General features: G+C 55.7%; 10 protein-coding genes across 10 annotated transcripts; 4 read left to right on the plus strand and 6 right to left on the minus strand.

Annotated features, from left to right (window-relative positions):
• Positions 1–809: 809 nt before the first annotated feature.
• Positions 810–2,489, plus strand: L226DRAFT_571558 (uncharacterized protein; the record flags this gene model as incomplete). Its single annotated transcript, XM_067684569.1, has 1 exon — positions 810–2,489. The coding sequence occupies one exon, from the start codon at positions 810–812 to the stop codon at positions 2,487–2,489; it is 1,680 nt and encodes a 559-aa protein (XP_067534661.1).
• A 624-nt stretch (positions 2,490–3,113) lies between these two features.
• Positions 3,114–5,970, plus strand: L226DRAFT_582582 (cytochrome P450; the record flags this gene model as incomplete). Its single annotated transcript, XM_067685549.1, has 13 exons — positions 3,114–3,249; positions 3,313–3,410; positions 3,474–3,565; positions 3,618–3,661; positions 3,719–3,816; positions 3,887–4,065; positions 4,123–4,373; positions 4,451–4,517; positions 4,589–4,792; positions 4,849–4,878; positions 4,947–5,213; positions 5,272–5,300; positions 5,355–5,970. 13 exons carry the CDS (start codon positions 3,114–3,116, stop codon positions 5,513–5,515), a joined length of 1,656 nt encoding a protein of 551 aa, XP_067534662.1. The 3' UTR covers positions 5,516–5,970.
• On the minus strand, positions 5,896–8,407 carry L226DRAFT_509203 (cytochrome P450). Its single transcript, XM_067678207.1, has 14 exons — positions 8,253–8,407; positions 8,094–8,191; positions 7,940–8,031; positions 7,840–7,883; positions 7,682–7,779; positions 7,458–7,630; positions 7,156–7,406; positions 7,039–7,105; positions 6,786–6,983; positions 6,694–6,723; positions 6,400–6,633; positions 6,312–6,344; positions 6,231–6,259; positions 5,896–6,166 (listed from the first exon to the last, which is right to left on the minus strand). Exons 1-14 carry the CDS (start codon positions 8,383–8,385, stop codon positions 6,015–6,017), a joined length of 1,632 nt encoding a protein of 543 aa, XP_067534663.1. The 5' UTR covers positions 8,386–8,407; the 3' UTR covers positions 5,896–6,014.
• A 980-nt stretch (positions 8,408–9,387) lies between these two features.
• L226DRAFT_535568 (uncharacterized protein) lies at positions 9,388–15,004 on the minus strand. Its single transcript, XM_067680936.1, has 7 exons — positions 14,630–15,004; positions 12,145–13,362; positions 11,584–12,088; positions 10,909–11,525; positions 10,268–10,410; positions 9,960–10,217; positions 9,388–9,898 (listed from the first exon to the last, which is right to left on the minus strand). Exons 1-7 carry the CDS (start codon positions 14,900–14,902, stop codon positions 9,736–9,738), a joined length of 3,177 nt encoding a protein of 1,058 aa, XP_067534664.1. The 5' UTR covers positions 14,903–15,004; the 3' UTR covers positions 9,388–9,735.
• Positions 15,005–15,408: 404 nt separating this feature from the next.
• Positions 15,409–16,273, minus strand: L226DRAFT_535570 (histone-fold-containing protein). The gene is made up of 4 exons (XM_067680937.1): positions 15,986–16,273; positions 15,812–15,916; positions 15,628–15,752; positions 15,409–15,574 (listed from the first exon to the last, which is right to left on the minus strand). Exons 1-4 carry the CDS (start codon positions 16,185–16,187, stop codon positions 15,551–15,553), a joined length of 456 nt encoding a protein of 151 aa, XP_067534665.1. The 5' UTR covers positions 16,188–16,273; the 3' UTR covers positions 15,409–15,550.
• A 224-nt stretch (positions 16,274–16,497) lies between these two features.
• Positions 16,498–17,279, plus strand: L226DRAFT_509212 (histone-fold-containing protein). The gene is made up of 4 exons (XM_067678208.1): positions 16,498–16,720; positions 16,778–16,907; positions 16,971–17,037; positions 17,093–17,279. The coding sequence occupies exons 1-4, from the start codon at positions 16,552–16,554 to the stop codon at positions 17,141–17,143; spliced, it is 417 nt and encodes a 138-aa protein (XP_067534666.1). The 5' UTR covers positions 16,498–16,551; the 3' UTR covers positions 17,144–17,279.
• Positions 17,280–17,447: 168 nt separating this feature from the next.
• L226DRAFT_613506 (uncharacterized protein) lies at positions 17,448–19,573 on the plus strand. The gene is made up of 3 exons (XM_067686516.1): positions 17,448–17,532; positions 17,587–17,629; positions 17,695–19,573. The coding sequence occupies exons 1-3, from the start codon at positions 17,484–17,486 to the stop codon at positions 19,487–19,489; spliced, it is 1,887 nt and encodes a 628-aa protein (XP_067534667.1). The 5' UTR covers positions 17,448–17,483; the 3' UTR covers positions 19,490–19,573.
• A 421-nt stretch (positions 19,574–19,994) lies between these two features.
• On the minus strand, positions 19,995–21,397 carry L226DRAFT_464193 (glycoside hydrolase family 61 protein; the record flags this gene model as incomplete). The annotated part of the gene is made up of 11 exons (XM_067675843.1): positions 19,995–20,143; positions 20,201–20,243; positions 20,304–20,372; positions 20,429–20,456; positions 20,511–20,544; positions 20,596–20,674; positions 20,732–20,742; positions 20,805–20,916; positions 20,978–21,072; positions 21,135–21,189; positions 21,245–21,397. The coding sequence occupies 11 exons, from the start codon at positions 21,395–21,397 to the stop codon at positions 19,995–19,997; spliced, it is 828 nt and encodes a 275-aa protein (XP_067534668.1).
• Positions 21,398–22,167: 770 nt separating this feature from the next.
• On the minus strand, positions 22,168–22,505 carry L226DRAFT_571566 (uncharacterized protein; the record flags this gene model as incomplete). Its single annotated transcript, XM_067684570.1, has 2 exons — positions 22,168–22,293; positions 22,353–22,505. 2 exons carry the CDS (start codon positions 22,503–22,505, stop codon positions 22,168–22,170), a joined length of 279 nt encoding a protein of 92 aa, XP_067534669.1.
• Positions 22,506–23,075: 570 nt separating this feature from the next.
• On the minus strand, positions 23,076–23,806 carry L226DRAFT_464070 (PWI domain-containing protein; the record flags this gene model as incomplete). Its single annotated transcript, XM_067675836.1, has 3 exons — positions 23,076–23,453; positions 23,512–23,643; positions 23,702–23,806. Coding segments are annotated over 3 exons (615 nt in total), but the record flags the coding sequence as incomplete, so codon positions are not given.
• Between the last annotated feature and the right edge of the window lie 534 nt (positions 23,807–24,340).

Genomic DNA, 24,340 nt, shown 5'->3' on the forward strand with positions numbered 1-24,340 from the left:
TGTTCATTTTCTGAGTATTATCGAATACTGTAACCTTTCGTCACCAAGCTTCTGGGTAAATGGAGTCATGGAGATTGAACTGGGGTACCTAGAACACGTGCAAGGCGCGCCGGCCACCTACTAGACAGGACCGTCACAGTGTGCGAGGAACTTGAAGGCTTTTGAATGGATGTTGGACAACCTCAAAAGAATTCGAAACATAACTGCGCTTGTCTAGCCGGGTATCGGTAAGTGGACCTAGGTAGAAGGATGTGCACGACTGACACTGCAGGAGCCTAGGATTCGCCTGACTCCGCGGTTAGCGCTTCGAAACTCCGCTTTCCCACGAGAAGTGGCCTGAGGATAAGTAGGCAAGTACACCATGTCTGTATCGGCATCGCCATGCAGAGACGGAGAGCAGACTAGGAAGTAGAAGAGGTACGTCTTCCTTATCGAGGTTATGTACGTCGATGCGAGGAGGCGAGTCGTTGGAAGTACGACGCCTGTGCCGCAGTGCTGTGCACTCAATCTAGATTTGCGCTGTCGCCGACTCGGTTGCCAGGTCGCCACCATGATGACCGTGAGAGCTGAGGCACAACGACTTGGATGATGGCCTCCAGGCTCCAATTTTCTTCTCTCTGATCGTCTGCAGAAACCGACTGGAATGAACCTGAACGGCTAGTGAAGCCTCTTGTTTGCTATCACTGTGTTCCGTGTCTAACCTCTCCCTCTTGTCACAGGTTCAATACCTTGTTATCCGGCCGCGGACCACAGAACTCACTCCTACACACCGCTTCCAGCTCTCTGCGCCTTTGCGTACCCAAAGGCCTATGCCAACCGATCTCTCCAAGCACCCCATATCGCCGCCAATACTCATCCAGGAACTACCTATCGAGATCCTGGTTGACGTCTTCGCCCTGGCTGATGCTATTGATTCCTGGGGAACACTAGGGAGGGCCCCAGGCCGCGGCATAGCCAAGTGCATGCTCGTTTGTCGCTATTGGCGCGACGTGCTAGTCGAGACGCCGGAGTTTTGGCGGCGTATCGACACCGCGGAGCCCCTCCGGATAGTATCGATGCTTCTCGAGCGGTCTAGGGGATGCACAATTGACGTCCGCATATTCTACCCGTGGATCAAGAGGTACCCGCCTCTCTGGCGCGAGACCATTGGACTCATCCTCTCCCACGCTCACCGCATCCGGTCGCTCTACGTCAATCTACATATGAATGATTATTCGGGAGTCTATCAACTTCTCGAGACCGAAATGCCTGCTCTGGAATGCCTCGATCTTGTCCCCACTCACGAATTTCGTGTCGGCCGCAGTATCGACCGCAATTATGCAACCTGCTCGCCGTCGCGACGGACACACCCTCATATACGCTCCCTTACATCTCAACGACTCTACATGCCCGCTCCCGTGGACTTCTGGAGGACCTTGCGTAGGCTTAAAATGTGCGATTTTCCTCGCACAGCATTGAGAGACTACTCGATGCAAGACGTGCTCGCTGTCCTCAGGGCGAACCCAGCTCTGGAAGAATTGGTCCTCTGGTGGCATAGCGGCGCACCAAAAGTATCTCCTACGCACCTTCATGATCTTCAAGGTGCAAGCCAAACAAGCCAGAGACAGCTTTTCGCTCTCCGAAATCTCCATCTTTTCTCAGTACACGGCACTGTTCCTTGCGTAACGCAGCTCCTGGATCACCTCTCACTGCCCCACGACATCTCGTACGTCGATATCCGGACAAGCGTCAGCGATGCATTCACTGAGCGTCCTCCTCCCACCGAAATTTCCCGCATGTACGGCATGCTCATACCTCCGCATTTGCGTTTCCTTCAAGATAGGATGTCCGCCGTCTCGTTCACAACTCCCGATTTTTACGCCTTCTGCACCCCGCCTCACTCCCTGGCCGATCCCGAACTGTCTTCAGAGCGCACTGCGATCTCGTTCGAAAGTTACTATTGGGACCCACTGAGGAGCCCTGCAATGCGCTGTCTTATCGGCGTCCTTGGGTGGGTTTCAGTGCGCCATCTCTCGTTGAGGGGACCCCCTTCTCCCTCGGAGGATGATTCCTATGAACAAATGTTCGACACCTTTCCGGCCCTCGAGGAACTGGAGGTCGACGGCATGCGCATGGAAACGAGGGCGGACTTGTTTGCGGCGCTCAGCCCTTCTCCCCGTGAAGACGGCGCGCGCGAGGTACCGCGATGTCCGCATCTGCGTGTCCTTGCTGTGCATGCAAGGATATCAGGTCCAAGGGAAGCGAAGACGCTTGCGGTGGCGATGGAAGCGTGTGCGCGGTCTCGCGCAGAGGCTGGTGTCCGACTTCAGAAGGTGCTGCTGCATCTTTGGACTGCTGGAACTACGTGGTCTGAGCCACGTTCGGAGGAAATCGACGATGAAGAGGGCTACTTGGAACTGATAGAGATCATGCGCGGATTTGTGGACGAAGCCGAGTACGAATGCACTCTTGGTGCGAGGGTGTGCGGAAGGTGTACTAGCGCATACTGAGAAGGTATTCTTCATATCTTTTGGGTCGTTCGATCAAGCTGAGTGTTTGGCTCTGACGACGTCAACCCTGACAGGTCCCTCTCGAGGCTTGTCGTTCCTTAGCGAAGAATGTTGACAACCCTGCTCACAAAAGGACGCGACCACACTATATGCCGTGGGTACTACTGACAGCGCTGGTAGTAGGCTGTTGTAGGCCCAGCCTCGGACAGACTCAGGTCAATCTCGACCATTGCAACATCCCACGACCGCCATGGAACAATGACTCGGATACAGTTGACTCACGAAGAAATGCTGCTTCTCTTCTGGCGAACCATCACCTCCAAGTCCGAGGCCGAATAAATCCGGAGGCACGTTCTCATGCAACGGCTTCGAATTGCCAGTGTGGAGCACTAATCTTGGTTCTTCTGTACAGCTCAACATATTCGCGTACTCCGGTCGGTCTTCTCTTAGTATGACTCAATTCATCGCGCCTGGCATGTCTGACAGCGGCATATGAGACGGCATGTATAGCGGTATATACTGCACCGAAGCACCCTCGAGCCTCTACTACTACCACTTGTTCCTCATTGCTAAACGCCCTCCCATCTCTAGACGTGAACTGAACATCATCCGTCAGTGTCCACCATGGCTTTCTTGTCTCTGGCGCAAGCGGCAGTAATATGCACAATATCCTGGATCCTATGGAAGTACTTCCGCCAGATTGTTATCAAATCGCCGCTCGATAACATTCCCGGTCCTCCTGCTGGGTCGTTCTTGTACGGTGAGTCGCGCGTTATATGGGTATACAGCTTGGGTAAACTGAACAGCCGTTGCGTGAGTACAGGTAATTTAAGGCAGATCCTCCACAAAGACGGATGGAGCTTCATCCAGCACCTTACGGATGCGTATCCCGGAGTTGCGGGGCTCAGGGGGCCGCTGGGAGTAAGTGATTCGCATCTTTTCTCCGCCCATTTCATGTCATTGATTGCCATTCGACGACTGTAGCATGGCATGCTTTATGTCTTCGATCCGGCCGCCATGCATACGATCGTCGTGAAGGACCAGTATGTGTTTGAGGAGACGAAGTGGTTCACTAAGTACGTATATACTCTCCGTCCTTCCCTACCCCATCTTGACTTACACACTCAGGTTCAACATACTAAGATTTGGCCCCGGGTTGCTGGCGAAAGTTGGTGAGTATATAGCAAGCAGTTCGACAAGTGAATCGAGTCGTTGAGCATTCCATGCAGGCGACGAACATCGCAGACAACGCAAGATGCTCAACCCGGTGTTCTCGATCAAGCACATGCGGCACATGATCCCTATATTCAATGACGTTGGACACAAGGTAATATCTCCCCAGGCTCGCTCGTGAAATCGGAAAACTGAACTATGGAGAATAAACACTATTATCGCAGCTTCAGAAGGCCATCGAAGACCGCGTGAACGTGTCGTCTGAACCCGTCGAGCTCGACATGCTTGCATGGATGGGCCGCACCGCGCTTGAGCTCATCGGGCAAGCGGGCCTTGGATACTCCTTTGACCCACTGGTCGCGGACTCCATGGATGAGTTCGCAGGAGCCGTCAAGTCGTTCGGGTACGTCCTCCCCCCTTATCGTCTCTCTCCCGTCGCTTGATGTTTATAAATGAGCAGGCCCGCCTTAGTGAAGACCGACCACCTGCGTCGCCTGCTGCCATACTTGCCCGACATCGGCTCGCCGGCATTCCGTGCAAAGCTGGTAGCCATGATCCCACACGAGGGCGTGCAGCTCATGAAGACCTTTATCGACGCTATGTACCGCCGCAGCATCGAAATATACCGAGATAAAGTGCACGCGCTCGAGCTAGGCGACGAGGAGGTCACGAAGCAGGTCGGAGAGGGAAAGGACATCATGAGCATCCTGCGTACGTATCTTTCCGATTTTAATCTATTTGTACATATGTGTTGGCCTACTGATCCGAAACCTTCCTCGTTTGGACAGTGAGGGCAAACATGGCGGCCGCGGCGGACGACAAGCTCCCTGAAGACGAACTGATTGCTCAGATATCGTGAGTGTTCGCATGTCCCGCGGGTGCACTGTGATCAGTGCCTCATGCTCACTACTCCGTCGGGGATGCAGAACCCTGGTTTTCGCCGCTATGGACACGACATCAAATGCGCTATCCATGACGCTTCTCCTCCTCGGAGATCACCCGGAAGTTCAGGAGAAGCTGCGCATGGAAATCGTAGAGGCCTGCGATGGGGATGCTAGCGGCCGGTTTGACTACGACCGGCTCGTGAATCTCCCTTACCTCGATGCTGTTTGCAGGGAGACCTTGAGACTGTGAGTGGCTCACGTATGACCGTGTTTACCCTTGAATAAACGGGAAAGAGATGTAGTTATTCCCCGGTGACGCAAGTGTTCCGAGAGTTGGTAGTTGTATTCTCAAGAGGCTGACGACCATTCCACTGACGACCAGTGTGCTCCGTGTATGTAGGACCGTCAAGGACGCGGTGGTCCCGCTCTCTCAACCCATCAAAGGCGTGGACGGGAACATGATTCACGAGCTCGTGATCCCTAAGGACACTACTGTCTGTATCGGCGTCCTCTCGTCGAATACAAACAAGGCGATCTGGGGAGAAGATGCGATGGAATGGAAGCCCGAGCGATGGCTCTCTCCCCTCCCGGAGAGCGTGATGGAGGCGAAGATCCCGGGAGTATACTCGAACTTGATGACTTTCATGGGTGGTGGTCGAGCGTGCATGTAGGTGCTCCCTATCATCCATCTGATGAATCCCGCTGACTCGGAGAACTCCATGAAGCGGGTTCAAGTTCTCGCAGCTGGAGATGAGTGCGTGCATGAACATCGTCGTGTTAAGCTCGCCCCCGCTGATGTCATTGGCAGAGGTTGTACTTTGTGTGCTCCTGTCGAAGTTCACCTTCGCACCATCTGGAAAGAAGATATCCTGGAATCTCTCGAACGTGCGCTTCCCCACCATACCGGGAAGCACGAAACCTTCGATGCCGATGAAGGTTGGACTCTACCACCGTCCTACTGCATTCTGAGCACCCCGAGGGCGCACCCGTCACAACAGGATGCCCGAGCTTAAGCTTCAAGCTTCAAGCTTAACAGCCGCATGCTTGCTTCAACAGCCTGGAGGCCTTCCAATGGCCCTCGAAACATGGAGTAGTTTGGTTCGTAGCTGTGGAAACGGTCGAGATTCATCTCTCGTATGGATGCAGATAAATACTCGTGGACTACGCTAGTGACTACTTACGTCTCTGTTCTACAATCATTCTCTGTTCTCTGTTCGACTCTGCTCGAATCTTCTTGCTTTCTATGGCGATGTGTTGCATACTTTGATTCGCATCACACCGATTGCGGCGTGCTTCTCGCATGTGATAGACCCAAGTTCCATGGCTCACAGCATGAAATGTACATAGACAAGGCGAAAGTTACTACACGTCGTTACTAATGCTAGTGATAGCGATGAATGATTCTGATGCTGAGCATAGGACAAAGTCATATACTCTTGATAAGTTCCGAGGACAGACAGGCCGACTATTAACAGTTCTTAACGAGAGAGACCTTCATAGGAAGAGCGGGCTTGGGATCCGCTCCCGCAGAAGGGTATATCACACCAGCCAGGTTCCAGTGAACAGGCGTCTCCGTGAGTTCGAAGTTGAATGTGGAGATCAACACCGACAAAACGACCTCTGCGCAAGTGGTGTACGTTAGCGAAGTGAACAGTTAGACAACGCAAAAGGGAGTATGACATACTCATTTCCAATTGTGAAAACTTGAAGCCACTACGTGGACGTCAGCCTCTATGGTCAAGGCACTGAGCAAGAAATCGCTTACATGCAAGCGCGACCACCACCCCAGAAGGTCATTCTGTGCGCATCTGGTTAGTGGTATGTCGCGATGAAAGGAAGCAGATGGGACGAACAAGTTCGAGTAGACACCAGGAATTTTCGCCTCTGCGACCGTCTCAGGAAGTGGCGAGAGCCAGCGCTCGGGTTTCCACTCGTATGCATCTTCTCCCCAAAGCGCCTTGGATGTGTTCGAAGAGGTGACCCCAACCAGAACCGTCGTGTCTTTCGGAAGAGGGATTTCATTGATCATCTTCCCGTCTCGTCCGCGAACGGGCTCGGAAAGGGGAAGTACGACGTCCTCTCGCGTCCTGTGTCAAGGTGTTTGTGATCAGAAACGAGGCGTTCAATCCTGTGATCCTCAAACTTACTCCCTGAATCTGAAGGGAGCAGGGGCGTGCCTACAAGTAATGCCGGATAGTCAGCTCGACCGCGTGCGAATTGACAACATTGATTGACTCACAAGCGCAAGGTCTCACGGCAAACAGCGTCGAGGTACGGCAACGAGACTAGATCATCATATCCGAGGTCCTTGCCTCCGGCTTGGGCGTCCAAAATCTCTTGCCGGAGCTTGGCTTGTGCTTCAGGATGTTTCGCAAGCAGGTACAGAGTTATAGATAGTGCGTTCGATGTCGTGTCCATGGCAGCAATCGTAAGCGTCCTATTAGAGACATCTCGGTCAAAGCGGCCCAATCGACTGAGAATCATCGACGTACGACATCTGTCCGACGAGCTGGTCATCGGGGAGTCGGTCTTCAGCGTCAGCGGCCATGTTCGCTCGCACTACGACAAAGTCAGCAAGGCTATCGTTGCATGTCGAGTATATGACGTACACAAGACTGACATGAGATCCTTGCCCTCTCCGAGCTGTTCTTTCAGACCCTCGTCGCCTCGCTCGAGTGCAGCGCGCTTCTCGTGGAAGATGTGCATTGAACGATCATGCATGATGTCCACGACCTTACGGAACTTCTGGAAATTCTCGTGCGGCAGCCACTCGGCTACCTTGCGTCTCAGAGACGTGGGGACCATTGCCTCGAGATAGTTGTAGAATTGCATGTAGCCGGACAGGGTGTATAAACCGGGGCTGCGTGCTGATTACCATGTAACCATTCTGAAGTGACGTTGCGTTACTCACATGAACATCTTCAGCGCAGTTCCATACGTATCCGTACTATCTTCGACGAGGGGATCGAAGGAGTAGCCCAGACCGGCTTGACCCATGAGTTCAAGTGCTGTACGACCCATCCAGTTGACCATGTTGATCTCCGCCGCGCCACTTTTGACGCTATTCTCCATTGCCTGCCGCAACTGGGGCCGATGTCAGTGTCCGCCGGGAGGCACTACAGACGATGCGTTTACCTTGTGCGTGACCTCGTAGAAAATGGGAATCATTTCCCGCATGTGGTTGATATTGAAGGCCGGGTTCAGGAGCTTGCGTTGACGGCGGTGCTCGTCCCCTGTGTAGCACTGAAGGTCAGAGCAGATGATACGTGAGCGAGTATTGTAAGGAGACTCACCAGTCGTGGCAAGAAGACCGGGACCGAGCGTAGCATGATTCATCCTGTTACGTACTACATTGAATTCTCGGTGGTCAACTTCCATATCGCAGGGACGCACCTGAGCCACCACTTAGCCTCATCGTAGATGTACTGCTCCTTGACAGCGATAGTGTGCATCGCCTTCGGGTCGAAGACGTACAACAGCTTGCGCTAGACGCGAAACAGAGGATCAGCATTGCGTCCAGTTGTAGCGATAATACAACGATGCGCACCCCGAACTTGCCATGTAGCAGGACAGCTGGTCCATACTTCTCGCCCAACTCCCGATGGAATGCCCATCCATTCTTGTCGTAGATCTGCTTCAAGTTCCCTACAGCGGATGGTCGTCAGGAGCGAGCAGAAGACATTCACAACCTAGATAAGGCACTCACCATACAGGAATGACGGACTAGGCGGTCCGGGCAGATTATCGAAATCGCTCTTCACGACATACTGCCGCACAAACTTCCAGAGCAGCCAACTGGTTCCGCAAATAACCGCTGCCTGTGCAAGGAGGGCCAACATCGTCGACCAGGGCGTATGTCAGGATGAGGCTGAGGGGAAATGCCCGCAGGGAACACACCGGTTATATAGGGTCACAAATCCGGTCTCAGCGTGGCTAATCTGCAATGACAGACATGCGTGAGCGACGGAAGGGGTGAGATCACCCGTTGCGCAGGCTCCAGAAAGAAGCCTCCGAAGCGACATCATGGGAGCCTGCCCTCGTGTAATCGAGCAATGGTGTTACCACGATCGCATCACCCTTGCCGACCAGCCCCTTGAGACCTGGTCCAATGACGTGAGAAAGGTAGTATTGCTGCTGAAAGCGGCGGCGGGTCCTGTATGCCATCGACGATCACGCTACAGAGACCGTGTCGGTGGCCGGCGAACAATCGATGAGATGGCGCAACCTCAAGTTTTTCCTCAACTTGCCACCTGGTTAGCGTTAAACGTGGCCTCTTGGAACGTACCGAACGGATGCGGAGATATCAGGGTAAAATACCCGCACGGCGGGCAATGCCAGATTCTCTACCGGGGAAAAGTGAAGGAAAAGGAGCGCCACGAGGACACCTATTCGTCGGTTTTTCCTGTGTAGGCAAAAGGCGAGGAAACAGCGTCCTTTCCACGTGCCAAATGGGAGAAAAGGCGGGGGAAAGCCAAGGAAAGCCTGCCTTTTCCCCGCCTTTTTCTCATACGAGAGAAACCGATGAACAGCTGTCCTCCCCTCGCGGCGCGCCTTTTCTGTGACTTTTCCCTGGTCGAAAATCTGGCATTGTCTGCCGTGCCGTCCCTGGGGAATTCTTGCTGCGGGTCACTGACTTCAAGCGCACTTGGGCCTTGGCTGGTCACTTGACTCTGATGACAATGAAGACCGACATTCTCCTATCAGAAGGGACGTCCATGGCTTGTCAGTAAGAAGGCATGACCGCAGGCAGCTCTGCGACGTACCACGTTGTCATGGGCCAGGACAGAAGTCCCTCTTCGCCTCCGGGAAATCTCAGGGACGGTCAGGCGCGTAACCCGAGTCCCGCGGACATGCAAAGAGAACACAAATGCTTATTATGACTTCGCGAATCAACAGTCGGATGAGGGCCTCCTCGCAGAAGCTAGATGACAGGTACGAAGGCGCTCAGCACCGCGCTTCTAACATAACATATATACCTAATCTACGGACTATGAGCCCACCTGTGGTAAGTATTGAAATCAACACATGTACAACGGTATGTTCCACACACAAGAAGGATACAACAAACAGCGCGCAGGGACGAACCGGTCAAAGCCCGCGCCGGGATATGTACATGAAGATGCCGGTAGATCAGTGTGAATCGGAAGGGTGGTGGAGACGTGGGGACGTGATGAATGTGGATGTCGCCGTCATGCGCGCTGGAGCCAGCCAACGTCGAGGCCGGTCATTGTGCGCATGTTCTCTGGGTATGCCGTGTTGCTCTCCTTGAGGTGCGCCCCGAGCCGGCGGCAGATGCCCCGGGGATAGTAGAGGTGTTCCGCTTGTGGAAAGCCGGGGTATCGTTTCAGGACCCTACAATCAGCCCGTGAGTATCGGGGTCATGGGAATGAGAGTGTACATGATGAGCACATACCCATCGAGGTCTGAGTATGCCGATGCCGTGTCAAGAATCTTGAAGAGCACTTTCGCCGCCCGAATGGATGCGCTCTTGGGTATGACGTACTGTGTCGGAACGATGTAGGACAGTCGCATGGTCGGTTTAAAGAGCCAAATCAAGATACGCGGCCGTTCTTCCTCCTCATCGAATATAACGAACCTGTATGTCGCATGAGCATGAACAAACTCGTTCATGTCCTCTGCGATGAACGCGGACAGGGGTAAACGTGATGGTCTAAGCATATATGTCAGTCGAATTCAAGGGGTGATGGCCGGAGGACGTACTCGGATGTCGCGCTCATGGGCCGCACAGCGTACTTCGCGAGACGATAGACCATGGGACCGGCACCGTCGGGGGAAGGCCGCTCCTGACAGCGCCCGACAATGGCACCGCATATGCAGCGAGTCCGTCGCCACCCATCGTCCTGCTACGCAAGAACCGTTGTCAGTTACTGGGACTGAAGCTAAGAACACCAGAGAAGAGCAAGTCGGACGGTGAAAGACAGGGATAGGGGAAACGGGAAGAAGGAAGGCAAAGCATGTGCTCTCGCATGTAGCTCCCGCGACAGTGATCTCAGCCACACGAGAGTTGTTAAGCAAGCAGCTGGGGTGAACCCATTCATCTTGGACGTTTTGTATCAGCCAAAGGAATCGTGTTCCTGCCGCCGCCTCGCCAACACGCGCGGCACCGGGCACCTCCCCAGAACCTCCAAGGGCTCCGGGTGGCACCGCGATGCGCACACGCTGACGCAACGAACAGCCGCTGGTAGACTAGCCAGCGTCGGCCTTCTTTCCGTCCAGCCCCATTGAGCACGCATTCGATTCAGATTGCACGGCCAAGTGTGGTTAAGGGGGGTTGCACGCCCATGGGGACGGAGATGGTGCGGGTCGGGCCTTGAGCGGGATGGATATACATAGGTACTCACCTTATGGTCATCCTCGTTCGGCGGCCAGAAGTTGCTCTGCACCGTCGCTGACTCTTCGAAGAGAATATAGCTACCGCCGACGAGCGCTTCGCCCTCCTGCGGCCAGAAACCCTGCGCGGAGTGCTTCTTTACATGTTCGTGTAGCTTCTGGTCGGCATGACACATCCACGCGTCGACGAGCTCCGCCCAGTGCTCCGAGGGGAGGTCGCGGTACTCGTACAGGCGTGACGCCTGAACGAGTGGCAGGGAGCAGGAGGCGCACACGAAGGAACTCGGCGATAGCGAGGAGAGTTGCGTCGCGTCGAGGAGTGCTGAGGGCCCGTCGAGTGGAGACGGAGGTGGGGTAGTGACGGGAAGCTTGACCTCGTAGTACTGCCCCGTCACCTTCACATCCTTGACACCTGGGGACACAGGTGCTGGAAGAGTGAGCAAAGGAGACGTCGACGCTCCACACTTCAGCATGAGGCGGCTGCGCTCATCGGCTGAAGAAGAGTCCGAGGAGGGGACTACCTCCGCTTCCAGGTTCGCCCCGGGGATCATACCCTGGACATTCAGGAAGACGAGAACGTGTTGCAGTGTCTCATGATACTCAGCGACATAGTGCACGTCCAAGCCAGCTACACAGAGGGTCGTCGTCAACAGATTGCATGAGCGCCAGAGATGAGCGCGACCCACCTTGCCATGATGGAGAGGGTGTGATCCCACTAGACGAGCCCGGTCTCTTCGACCTGCTCAGCCTGATCCTCCTGGGCTCCTTCTCCTTCTTCTCCTTTTCCCTTTCCTTCTCCGCGGGTGTCTCTGGCGTCTCCGGTATACTCGGCGAACCCGATCTCGGCGACGAAGACGAGCTCAGCAACCACGCCAGCGGCGGCGCGGACATACTCCTGCTCCTCAAGCCCTTGAACGACTTCTTCCGGTTCAGCGCCACCGACGGAGGCCTTTGCTGCGACAACCGCTCCGGCACGGGTTCGCGGATGAAATCCGGCAGGCTCAGCAGCGCCTTCGGGTCCTCCATCTGCATCTTCAGCTGCATGCCCTCCGGGACGCCTTCACGGATGAACTCGGGCAGGGAGAGCATTGCGTCGGGGTCCTTCGTGCGCTTCTTTGGTAGGATCGCATCCTGCGCATGCAGTCGCCCTGCGTCTGAATGGCGCGCCAGACGCGTCACGAACGCTTCCCGCTAGATAGTACCCCATCAGTCCATGAGTCAGTGGCGAAGCGATAGACAAGACGCACCTTCTCCTGATCCCTCTGCCTCGCCTGCGCAAGCTTCGCCTCCATACCACCGTTCAGAACGACAGCTTGGTCGACAAGCTTTCGCTCGCTCGCCTTCCCAATCAGCTCGACCATCTTCTGCAGCTCGACTTCGTCCTGCGCGCGCTCCTTCCCAGGGCGCACCTTCACCTTTTCCTGCTCCTTCTCCGTCTCCTTCGACGGCCCCGCAAGCCGCGCCCGCTCCATCTGCTCACGCTTGCTCTTCTTGAGCTCTACACGCTGGTCATGCAGCTGCGGCGCAACAACGTACAGCCGATCTATCGCAAGCGCGACTGCCTCCAGGTCCATCCGCATCTTCTCGCTTATCCCCCCGGAAGGCTCCCGGTCGCGCTCGCGGGTCGTGGACGCCTCGCCCTTCTCCGCGAGCCCCGTGTACCCGCCTGCCTCGTACAACGGCAGCTCCGCATCCGAACCAAAGGGATCCTTGTACTCGCCGGCCTCGTACTCGGGCGGCAGGTGGTCGGCATCGCTTTCCGGGTACGTCTCCAGCTCTGCGCCGGATGCCTGCTGCTCGGAACACAAATCGAGGATACGGTCGAACTCCTGATCTACGCGTGTCCAGAGAAGGGCAGTCTCGACTGCTTGCACGGGGGGACGCGAGCAGTCCTCGTCCGCACCCCGCGCCTCGCGCTCCAGCTGCAGGTCGCTGAGTTGTCGTTGTAGGCGGACGAGCGTATCGCCACCACCGAAGGAGGAAGACGCCTCAGCAGGGCTAGTGCTCCATGACATCGTCCGTGGCGGCGCCGCAGATCGGGCAGGTGCCGGGTGCAGCTCGGCGAGTCTGCTGAACTGCGCGACGAGCGCAACCAAGGATCGCGCGATGGACGCGTCGTGAGAGGTCAGTCGCGTACTCGCGAGACGATCGACGCGTGTTTGTAGCTCGCGGACGAGCGAAGGCTCGTCAGTGAGGTCGGATGCATGGCACTCCGACATTGTCTCGAGCTCCTGAGCGCGGAGGTTCAGGACGAGGGTCTGTAGAGGGGTCGCTGAGGCGGATGGTGAGAGGGAAAGCGAATTGAACGACGGTGGCGCTGTGAGATTAAGCGGTGTTCGAGGAGAGGGCATGGAGTGTCGGCGGTCAGGGATGATGGGTCGCCAGTTGGACGAAGTGGAGAGGAGGTCGTTGAGCGTCGTGAGGCATGACTTTTGAACACAGATAATGGATGATGTAAGTTCGTCCTGGAGTTGAAGTTCGTTGGTCAGCCCGCAGCTCGCATTACGGGGTAACGTAACATTGAGGACGGATTCCGTGTACACAGGCGCTGCGGACAGAATATCTGACAATCCGAGCGGTAGATCGCGGCGTTTTCGGGCAGAAGGAGCGACGTGCGTACGTTGAGCGTGTCGTACACGATTCAAACAACAGCGCCAATAAGGACCATCATGCGTGGGGAGTTCACACCATTTCATTGCATGCAGCGCTGCCGCTTGCGGCACCTTCGGGCAGAAGCAACGACAATGCTCAGTTCAGTCCATCATACGGACACCCTCATCTTCGGTAGGAAGGACGGCATGCCATAGAAGAGCTTGTTCAACCTCCATCTTACAAGGCGTTAGTGAGAATAGCAACGAAGACTCTCTCGTCGAGCGGGGATGTGTACGATGGCGTCGTGGCACATCCACAGTCGACGGAGACGTATCGGTTCAGACAGTACGTGTAGAACACTGCCGAGGCTGGAACAGGGAATTATCAGAGGATGGGCGAGCTATCCGCCACGGAACAAGCCTCGATCCATGCTTCCCAGAGATGATCATGCCATGAGCACCACAAGTGCCAGAAATGATGACGCGCTCGCAAGTGAACGAGCCGACATACACGCGCATCGCTCTCCGTAAACTTGTAGCATTCAAGTTCAGAGCATTGCAGAATGGAAAGACGAAGATGGTCGAAGCCTAAGAGAAGAGAAGACCTCAAGAACATGTCAAGACCCGCCGAGCGGGGATGTGTACGATGTCGTCGCGGCACATCCCCAGTCGACGGAGACGTATCGGTTCATACAGCACATGTAGAACACTGCCGGGGCTAGAACAAGAAAGAATCAGAGGATGAGCATGCTATCTGTCATGCAAGAAGCCTCAATTCATGCTTCCCGGAGATGATCATGCCATAAGTGCCAGATGATGATGACACGGAGCCGCTCGCAATTGAAGAAGCCGACATGTACGCTCCCCATAGACCAAGTTCAGAGCATTGCAGAATGAAGAAGTTCAGAATGAAAAGGTTTCGCAAGGGCCGCAAGGAAAGACGGAGGCGGTCGAAGCCTAAGAGAAGAGAAGATGTCAAGAAATGGATGCAATCATCTTCTGCATCTCCCACTGTTGCGCCGCATTCACAGCGAAACCAGCGTCGTCTCGACGTGTCGCTCAGTCCTGCCAACATGCACAGCGTACACCGAGGTACACCACAACCTTCGCAGGCAGGATAGACGGTAGACGGGCTACTCACCGAGTTAGCACTAGCCTCCTTCGACGCCTCATGCTCGCGCGAGCTCCCCGCCACGGCCGACGCGTCCGCACCAGCCCCCGTACTCCCTTCCGTCTCGATGCCATTCAGCTGTGTCCTAGGCAGCTCCGCCTGCGTGCCCGCCCTTGTGTAAGCGTACGCCTGCCGGGGGAACGGTGTCGGAATGTCGAGATGCAGCGGACGGCGCTCGGCCTCGACGTCGTCCTGTGAGTCGACTTGTTGGAAGGAGGGCCGGGTGTGTGTCAGCGTCGCCATGAACAGTGGACTGGTGCACGAGTCGGAGAAGGAGTGTGGGGGGAAACGAGTCCGAGGAGGAGAACTTAAGGGAAAGGTGGCCTGCCAGTGGTGGCACAGCTCCAGCCAGGTCTTCGGTTTCTTAATTTACTGCGTCACATATCTAAGATAACGTTATCTTTCTTCTGTTTAATGCTCAAATTCTGAGGTCAATGTTGTTCTCCATGGCTTGTCTCGAATTTATTGGTTGTCGTCTCCGCTGCCTGCTGCATTCCTCTCATTTGCGCTCACCTGCATCTCGTTCGTGCTGCCCTTCTCTCTTCCTTGTCGCTGTAACATGTCAAAATTGCCCGGCTTCTGTCTCGCTCGATCGCCATCTACGCCGCAAGACAGTCCAGACGTGGCCAGCTCGGGAGACAGTATTCGCCGGACGACCAAAAGATATGCAACAGCGGGGATGGTACCTGGTGTCGGGCATCCAGACATTGGTGTCGGAAATGCATTGGAAGCTGCATAACCCGGGAGGCCTCCGGTTCGCGGGTGTGGACTGCTGTCTTCAAGCTATGTGGGGCACACGAAACACACCGAGGAGTTGGAGACTAGACTGGTATGTAGGATAAATAGGAAGTACAAGGATAGAATACAACAATAAGAACCACAACCCGAAGTCTACTTGGCACCCGCGCTCGAGAACTGTACACTATGGTCAGCGGCCGGTTAATAGCAGCTAGGACAGGACGACTTACTTTTGTTACAGACTTGGTGCCTTCTGAGATAGCGTGCTTTGCGAGCTCACCAGGGAGGATGAGACGGACGGCAGTCTGGATCTCGCGTGAAGAGATCGTCGACTTCTTGGAGTAGGATGCGAGCTCTGCGCGGCACAAGGTCGGTCAACATCCTTCCGCAACCTCTCGAGTAAGTTCAACTCACTGGAAGCCTCCGTCGCGATGCGCTCGAAGATGTCGTTGACGAAAGAGTTGAGGATGGCCATTGCCTTGTTGGAGATACCAGTGTCAGGGTGCACCTGCTTGAGCACTGAGTGCGAAGTTCCCGTTAGCTCAAAAGTCCACCGAGCCATGCCAAGTAGCAATAACGTGCACGCACCCTTGTAGATGTAAGAGGAGTAAGTTTCCTTGCGACCCTTCCTACGCTTCTTCTTCTCGCCGTCGCCACCAGCGCCGCCAGAGGCAGCCTTGGCAGTCTTCTTCGCGCCCTTAGAGCCGCCCTCAGAGGTTGTCTTCGCAGGCGCCTTCGAGGCGGTGGATGCGGGAGCCTTTCCGGCAGTGGACGCGGGCTTGGGGGCCATTGCTGATGATGATGTGGTGATAGAGGTAGTTGAGCGGGAGAGCTGCGAAGCGCGGCGGCTTTGGCGGGGTGGGCGTAAGGGTGGGGAGATGGGGGAGGCGAGGACAGGCGATACGCGGTATATATACAGACGCGTTGTCCTTGTTTGGCGCGACGCGTCGACGCGCTGAACCTTATTTTGTTGAACGCCATCAATACCGTCACGTGAGGCTCGCGATAGTGCGCGCGCGCGCCACAGCGCGCTTGTATATAAACCTCTGTCTCTTCCACCATGAGCCCCCCATTCTGCCCAAGTCGCACCCGCCCTCAAACCCCTTCTCTCCCGCCTTTAACTCTTACCACCACCACCAACACACACTATAAACATGTCTGGCAAGGGCAGTGGCAAGTCTAAGTCTGGCAAGGCTTCCGGCGAAGCCTCCTCCAAGTCCCAGTCGCGCTCGGCGAAGGCGGGTCTCCAGTTCCCCGTCGGTCGTGTCCATCGTCTGCTCAAGAAGGGCAACTACGCGCAGCGTGTCGGTGCCGGTGCACCTGGTGAGTCACCCAGCTCAAGCCTTCTCAGTAAGTCTCTGAACTCCGGTGTGCGCGCAGTCTACCTCGCGGCCGTTCTTGAATACCTTGCTGCCGAGATCCTCGAGCTCGCGGGCAACGCAGCGCGCGATAACAAGAAGCAGCGTATTGTCCCCCGTCACTTGCAGCTCGCCATCCGGAACGACGAGGAGTGAGTACTACTCAGTGTCTCCCCTACTCGATGCGAACAAGAGGACTCATTTGTTCCCATTAGGTTGAACAAGCTCCTCGGCGACGTCGTCATCTCGCAAGGAGGTGTCGTACCTTACATCAACCCTGAGGTACGTTCATGTACTGGGTGCGCTGTTGTTACTGGAGCTGAGCATCGTTCTCCAGCTTCTCCCTTCCAAGACACAAAAGGGCAAGAAGGACAGCCAGGAGGTTTAGAGTCCGATTTGTTCTGTATTCATCCACTGTTGTATTATTTATGTACTATTTCTTTATCGTCATCTAATCCGGTTACCCTCAACATGTATTGCGACGGCTTAAGCAGGCACAGGTTTGCGAGAGACCTTGCAGCTGGATTCATGTCGATTAAAAAGCTCATTAATCCATTGTTGGGGGGAAAAGTCCGGTAAGTACAGGTACTGTAAGCAATCCGCTTGTGGTTTTGATAAGTTCATTCAAGCGCCCAGTCTGTTAGACTGTCAGCCAACGCACCCTTGCCTACCCTCCGCCACCTTCCCCCCTTGTCCTGCTCGCACTCCTCGCCCTATGTTGGTCGTCAATGTCGCTTTCAGCCGTGGTCGGTATGTCTGAGATCAATTCTTCCTCTTGTGAGCCTCTGAGTTAGTGTCTGGGGTTCATCTGCTGACCCGTACGAGACACAGACTCGGATACGACAATCCAAACGCTGGAAGCTTCGAAGTCGCTGTGCGTCATGCTCGTCTTGTTGCTTATGCCGTGCAATTTACAATAATCTTCTCAATACGCGTCAGTAGTCCGCCCCCTGGGACACTCGCGGCAGTCCCGGACCTACCATGCACCTCCTTGACAGTACCTGAGAGCATCAGCGTCCCCAAAATCCATTCACTTCCCGTCGAGCTCATGTCGTGCATTTTCTCCATGATTCATGCGGAAGATGGTCCCTTTTCGGCCTATTACTATCCTGGCAGTACCCGGCTGCTGCCCAGCATGAGATGGGCCAAACTCATGCTGGTCTGTCAGCGCTGGCGTAACGTCGGTCTCCATACCCCTCGACTATGGCGTTTCGTCCTTGTAACGGCCAACCCGGATGCTCTTCAGTTTCGGCTCGCGAGATCACGCTCATCTCATATAGACGTCTTCTTCACCCCGACTTCGTCCTCGAACCCTGGCGCTATACCGATGTTACTCCTGGAAGCCGGTCGTATAAGGTCAATCAGTCATTGTACGACCATCCAGCAAGCCATGAAATTCGATCAGCGCTTCGATGGGACTGAGCACTGCGACATGTTGCGGCTGATCCAGCCCCTCTTCTCCTGTCCCCTCCCCGCTCTAGAGGAAGTCGTGATCTTTCCGCGGTCTGCTGGCAACGATGAACATGTCGTTGACGGGCAATTCAACCTAGGCCTGACGGGAGAACTTCACCCACGGATTCGAAGGCTCGCCATCGGCCATATCCGACTCCCACAAACGCCTTCCCTCTGGAGGTCTCTACACCAGCTCGAGATCCGAGATATGTCGCACGAAGTTGCGCGCCCTGTCTCAGTGGATGATATTCTCATCATCCTTCGGAACGCGCCGGACCTCGAAATCCTTCAACTCTCCGACATACGCAATCGGTTCTATAGTGAATCTGTTCGGGATTATCCGGCGCGCATACCACTGCAAACGACCTCTCTCTCACGTCTGCGGATTGTTAAGGTGCACGGTCCTCCCTCGTTCATAGTAGGAATATTGCAACACGTTAGTTGCCCCGCCTTGGCCGAGCTCTGCATCAGGACCTGTGTCCCGGAAGACGCTGACTTCGGACGTTTCGTCGAGAAATTGCTCTTACCCATCGCCGCCGATCTCATATCTACTCTCAACCGACTCCACCTAACATCAGGGTCGCAGACGATAACGTTGACCGACAACCCTGGTTCCAAAATTTGCCGTTGCGGTGTTCGCCGTTTCAAGTTGGTCCTCATCTCCTCAGCAACTAGTAGGAACTTGGGCGTCACCGCACTCGACATCTTGTGCGACGTCTTCCCCGATGCGCCATTACGATACTTCGAGGTTATTGACTGTTCCCGTGACATCCCTCCTCCCACATGGGAGAGGTTCCTTGCGACATTCACGTCCCTCCACACACTTAGCCTGGACACGCCGACACTCTCGGTCGTTCACACCATGCTAGACGTACTTGCGGCGGGGATCTACGGTCGCTTCCTCCCTCCGCACCAATGCACCCTCCTGATTCGGTGGCCCAAGCAAGTGGACACTACGCTTGATTCATACGACCTCATCCGACGCCTCCTTGACGTCGTCGACTCGCGGACCGCCCAGTCCGCCGACCTCACGCTCTGCGTCAGCCTCCAGATCGAACACTCCAGATTTCTCCCGCATACGTACAGGTCCACCCCTCCGCACTTCAAGATGCACCGTTGGTTGTTATTCGAGCTCGCACAGAAGTGTGCATTTTGGCTGGATTTTATGGGGTTCCGCGGCGAGGGGGCGTTAGAATCGCTGTTCAGCGAAGAGGAAACGGAGAGGATCGTCGCAGAGATAGAGATGAAGAAAACTGCTAAGACAAGTACTACAGTTGAATAGCCGTAGTACCAGTTCCGAGGTAGATCAAGACCAGTTCACTCACGGTTCATTTTTTTGCGCATTCTCATCAAGTTAGGTAGTACGACCTAAGCCTAATAGCCTGTGTCCTTATGGCACTCAGGCGGAACTTGTACACATATGAACTGCATGAGATCAACCTATACATCAGCTCCACCGCGATGCAGCAGTCTCCAAACATGGCCTGTTCGAGCTTTGAGTCCGACGCGACTGATGGCGTATAACGATTCCTAACGTGCTGTGAGTCTGCTCCTCGTATGCGTGTCAACCTCCTGGACCAACACACAAAGTTGCTGCGCCCGCGCAAGCGTGACCGCATTGTAAAAATATACGATCTGACCACCGTGCCTGCGCTCACTCTTATCGAAGCTGGTGGACTGAAGCATATGCATTGAGGCTATTTATGGATAAAGCTACTACTCATTTCGTCTCGACGTACCAAATTTTCACCACCTCACTAGTACTCATCCTCCACTTCCGCTCAAGCTCAAGCCTTGCCGATTCCCTTCGTGCCCGCGGTCGGAACAACAGTCGGGACAGTCGAGGGCTGCAGGGCGGTGTTCCACGTCGCAGTGGTCGGGTACGGGGTCGTCGCAACCGTCGGCGAGGACGTGGCGTAGGGCGACGGTCCGGGTACTGGGTATACTGGTGTCAGACCTCGACCCCATTCCGACTATGGGAAAGACAACTTACTCTCGTACGAGTTGAGTTGCTCGTAGATGTTAATGAGGATTCCCTGCGAAGGCAAGAGTGGTCAGAGGAAAGTCCCGTATAAGCAGAACATGGCAAGTCTTACGGGGTCGGAGGCGCTGTACGCGCCGGGGAAGCTGACCGTCGGGGGGTTAGCGGAACCAGAACCGCCAACCTGCAAGACATGAATCAGCTCGGCTCCAGCCGGAAAGATGGCCGTTCTCGACTCACGTTGATCTGGAAGCAAGACATGTAGAACCTGAAAGAGGTAACCGTCAGAGGACCACGAGGCCCAGTAAGAAAAGGAACGTACTGAGCGCCACCAGGCTGGCTCGCGACGTGGAGGGCTGTCTCGAAAGTTAGCTACATTCGCATTTCGAGTGCATAGGGAGACTGACCGATGACCTCGGCGCGGATAAGATAGTTGCCGGGTGCGATATCCGAGGGGACCGTGAAAGTGTAGTGACCGCAGTTGTCCTACAGAACGTTCGATCAACCTGGCGAGACGGGCAACACATAGCGACAGTAACATACGTTCAGAACCTCTGAGAGAGACATCCGACAAGTCAGCCTCGTCACAATAATTGAAGGAAGGTGGTACGCGTACCGGTAGCCCAGTAGTCAGGGTTGCTGGAAGGGAGACCCATCTCGGAGACCTTGAACCAAGCCGCAGAGGAGCCAACAGCAGTCGTCGCATCGGAGACCTTCGCCATGTAGACCTATCGCGACATCGAACCTCAACATGAAGTCATATAGACAGTTAGCGAACGAAGAACGTACGTTGATGGGACCGTAGTGCGCGCCGCCGATGGCTTCGTTGGCGCAGGACCGGTCGCCAGGCTGCTGGTGCATCTCGACAGTAACCTCGTCCCCAGCTACAGTGCATACGCCCTCATCAGCTCCAAGTGAAGTGGCACGACGAGGAAGTAATACGCACGCATGACCTCGCACACGCCCTGGCTGCTCGCCGCATTGGCGTTGCACGCGATGTCCTGTTTTGCCGTCAACATACCGACGGACGAAGGCACTATACAATGGGAGGCATACCGAGGTTGAGACACTAGTGACGGGGCTGTTGCTCGCCGGCAGCCGCACGCAGGATGAACCCTGGTCAACGCCGTTGATCCACAGTTCCTGGAAGGTAGCGTGTGCCGCGGCGGACGCGACGAGCGAGGCGGCAACTGCAAACTTCACCAACATCTCTGCGATTTGATAGGTGAGTGGTAGAAGGTGTGACACCGAGTACTGGGCACTGGGGGTCCCTGGGCGACTTCAACCATTCGACTATATACCCTCGTGCAGACCACCCGCCGTTTGATAGTGCGGGCGCTGCTATCATTCCTAAAGCTCGGACGTAGTTCGCACACGAAGAACCCGGGGTACCCCAATATATCGCATGTCTAAAGGCCGAACCCGACCTACAGCAGCGCATGACGCACACCGAAGAGCGACAACCTGCGCTTCTGCCTGGCCTGCCGCAGGGTTCGCATGGTGTAGGTAGAATTCAGGAGAATTAGACTGTGGAGCAGCAGATCACACGCGACCGAGCTGATCCGCCGCGATGTTCCGCACAGGGCAGGTAGCAGCGATGACTTCATAGAGGTTGTGGTCAGCTATCCGGACAATGACCGAGGACGCACCGAAAGGCGGTGTGGAGGAGCCGCTCGGCTATTCGACCAGCTGAGACAACGGCGGCGAGGGAGGATTGAATATTTATCGAGTGCCCGCGATATGCGTTCCAATAATAGTACGCTGTAATTCTGGCACAGGAGAACGCAGTCAATAGGAGCAAGAATAGCATGTACATGCACGGCGATACGTATATGGATGTCATCAGACATACGGATATGCAGGACCTGGACGAAGACGAACGGACAAGACGACGGGTCTATTACAGTCCACGAAAGGAGGCGGTAAGCATACGTGTTGTAGAAGAGAAGAGACAGAAAGTAGAGGTTACTGGTCACTGTTCAATTGTCGTTGCTGCTGCTCGCGTTGGGGGTGGTGGCACTGCTTTTGCGGGTGCGCACGACCTTGTTGCGCAACGCCTTCTCCTTCAGCTCGCTCTCGCGCCTCTCCAGTTCAGTGCGGTCCTCCTACGAAGTCAAGGTGGGTGAGAAGGGCGCGTAGATTCGTACGTATCGTTGGTACATACCGTGTCCTGGTCAACGTCCATCTGCTCCTTGCGACGTTCAGCATCAGCTTGACCTCTGATCTTGAGCTCACCGCCATTGCCTTGGCCATCCACATCCATCTTCTCCGCGTTGCGTGAACCAGAACCACCAGGGCGCTCACTGGCGGTATCCATGGTGTGGCTTCTGCTGCTGTCCCGGCTGGGCGTTCGACCCTTGCGCCTGGGCGGGCTCCGGCGTCGAGGTGGAGGTGGAGGACTGCGATCCCTGTCCATGCTGATACTCGGGCGGCGCCTGGGCGGTGGTGAACGACTCCTGCTCGGACTCCTTCTGCGACCATAACCGCCCCTGAAAGGCGGCGGGCTGCGACTACGGGAGCGAGAACGTGTACTCATGCGTCGTCTGCGGGGAGGAGGACTACGGGACTCCCGTACACGTCGGTCGCGTGACGGTGCGGGGGAGATGGATGGAGAGCGAGGGCGACGACGATTAGGGGATGAGCGAGACCGCGAAGGAGAGCGACGTGGAGGAGGCGAACCTCTGCGGCGAGGAGGAGGGGAACGCCGTGGCGGGGTGCGAGAGAGGGGTCGGCCACCACGTGGGGGCGAGCGGAACCTGCGAGGGGTACGAGAGCGAGAGCGAGAGCTGCGCGGCGAGGGGGAGCGGCGTCTGCGCGGCGGTGGTGAACGGGGTGGTGGAGAGCGGGGAGGGCCACCGAATCGCTGCGCAGGAGTCAACATCGATTATCAGAACGAACGACTTGCACTCACCCCTCCTCTCGCACCCCAGCCGCTATCCCTGGGTCTGTCACCACGATCGTCATCGAAACGACTGCCACCTCGTCCTCGGCCGCGTCCTCTGCCACGCCCTCCGCCACGCGGCTCACGCTCACTTGCGCGTATCTCATCCAAGCGAGCTCGTCGGTCGCGCTCCTCAAAGGCGCGTGAGTCCCCTGCTCTCGCCTGGCGCATCTCTTCTTTCTTTTCTTCGACGAACGTACGTGGAACACCGGCCGGGGATTCTTGTGCTTCGAGTAACAAATTCCAGAGGGCAGACATAAATGCGGGTGTGTTTGCTGTGAGGAATCCCGTGAGGTTGATTTGCATTTTGCGGGGGTCGGGTGTCTGCGCCCCTCTTGTCAGTCTACAACGCAGCACGAACGTAGTATGACGGGCGACGCACCGGCTGTGAATCGTCTTCTAGCAAACCCATCGCATACTCGACCACCACTTCGTCCTCGAAGCCGACCAGTTCTACCACTTTCTTGACAATCCAGGGTCGTATAACGGACAAGTTCACTTTCCGCATGTCGACCTACGACGCGATGAGACACTGCGACGCGCATACAGCCACTGAAACCACGCCTACGCACCTTCTTGTCGAACTCGGGAGGAAACTTCATCGTTTTGAGGAGCTTCAATTCCTTGTCCGAAAACCGTCGATCCTGGTCGGCGGAAGTGCCCTTGAAGAATCCTGAAAACGCATCTCAGACATCGCACACGCAATGCGCAGATGATATTTACCTGCGTCCGCCATGGTGTGATGCTGTCGGGGACGGGCTCGACGACGACAGGTGGTGGTGCAGGTCAGACAAACGCGGAGACGCCCATAGGCTGCTGCTCGTCATCCGGGTCGCGCCCCGTGCCGTCGACATCCTCTTGGTCCTGGACCTCAACCTCACTCGTGCTCTGCGTCCAGTCGCTATTCCTTCTCCCTGAACTTACAAGACCAATTGTACGCAACCATGCCAGGAAACGCGCATATAGAGCCATCGACCCACTCTGAGTCTGCACCGGCGACTGGCGGAGGACCATCATGACGCCGAGGTCAGCTGCCGACGGTGACCCAGTGGGTCTTGACCACAAGCCTCGACGTGCATAATTATCGTGCACTCGTCTTCCTTCCTGACCTTGTTCATCCCGACCACCCCGGATGTTGCAGGGTTAGTGAAGCACCGTGCATCGCCGTCACCCTCAGCATCCGGCACGCTTGACAGTGACACCCTGCGTGT

This window comes from Lentinus tigrinus, assembly GCF_003813185.1.
Source record: "Lentinus tigrinus ALCF2SS1-7 unplaced genomic scaffold L226scaffold_14, whole genome shotgun sequence".
Taxonomy (NCBI): Eukaryota; Fungi; Basidiomycota; class Agaricomycetes; order Polyporales; family Polyporaceae; genus Lentinus; species Lentinus tigrinus.

Coding starts and splice junctions, on each gene's coding strand:
- L226DRAFT_535568 (XM_067680936.1), bottom strand. CDS start 14,902: ATGGCGACGCTGACACACACCCGGCCCTCCTTCCAACAAGTCGACTCA. Junction 13,363..14,629: donor AGGAGGCTAGTGCTAACTCG/GTGAGTAGCCCG, acceptor CTTCAACTCCAG/GACGAACTTACATCATCCAT. Junction 12,089..12,144: donor GGCAGAGGGATCAGGAGAAG/GTGCGTCTTGTC, acceptor GGTACTATCTAG/CGGGAAGCGTTCGTGACGCG.
- L226DRAFT_509203 (XM_067678207.1), bottom strand. CDS start 8,385: ATGTTGGCCCTCCTTGCACAGGCAGCGGTTATTTGCGGAACCAGTTGG. Junction 7,631..7,681: donor TCTACGAGGTCACGCACAAG/GTAAACGCATCG, acceptor CATCGGCCCCAG/TTGCGGCAGGCAATGGAGAA. Junction 6,167..6,230: donor GTTTTCACAATTGGAAATGA/GTATGTCATACT, acceptor CCACTTGCGCAG/AGGTCGTTTTGTCGGTGTTG.
- L226DRAFT_509212 (XM_067678208.1), top strand. CDS start 16,552: ATGTCTGGCAAGGGCAGTGGCAAGTCTAAGTCTGGCAAGGCTTCCGGC. Junction 16,721..16,777: donor TGTCGGTGCCGGTGCACCTG/GTGAGTCACCCA, acceptor GTGTGCGCGCAG/TCTACCTCGCGGCCGTTCTT. Junction 16,908..16,970: donor GCCATCCGGAACGACGAGGA/GTGAGTACTACT, acceptor TGTTCCCATTAG/GTTGAACAAGCTCCTCGGCG.
- L226DRAFT_535570 (XM_067680937.1), bottom strand. CDS start 16,187: ATGGCCCCCAAGCCCGCGTCCACTGCCGGAAAGGCTCCCGCATCCACC. Junction 15,917..15,985: donor CTCCTCTTACATCTACAAGG/GTGCGTGCACGT, acceptor CTTCGCACTCAG/TGCTCAAGCAGGTGCACCCT. Junction 15,575..15,627: donor GCACCAAGTCTGTAACAAAA/GTAAGTCGTCCT, acceptor CATAGTGTACAG/TTCTCGAGCGCGGGTGCCAA.
- L226DRAFT_613506 (XM_067686516.1), top strand. CDS start 17,484: ATGTCGCTTTCAGCCGTGGTCGGTATGTCTGAGATCAATTCTTCCTCT. Junction 17,533..17,586: donor TGAGATCAATTCTTCCTCTT/GTGAGCCTCTGA, acceptor TACGAGACACAG/ACTCGGATACGACAATCCAA. Junction 17,630..17,694: donor CTGGAAGCTTCGAAGTCGCT/GTGCGTCATGCT, acceptor AATACGCGTCAG/TAGTCCGCCCCCTGGGACAC.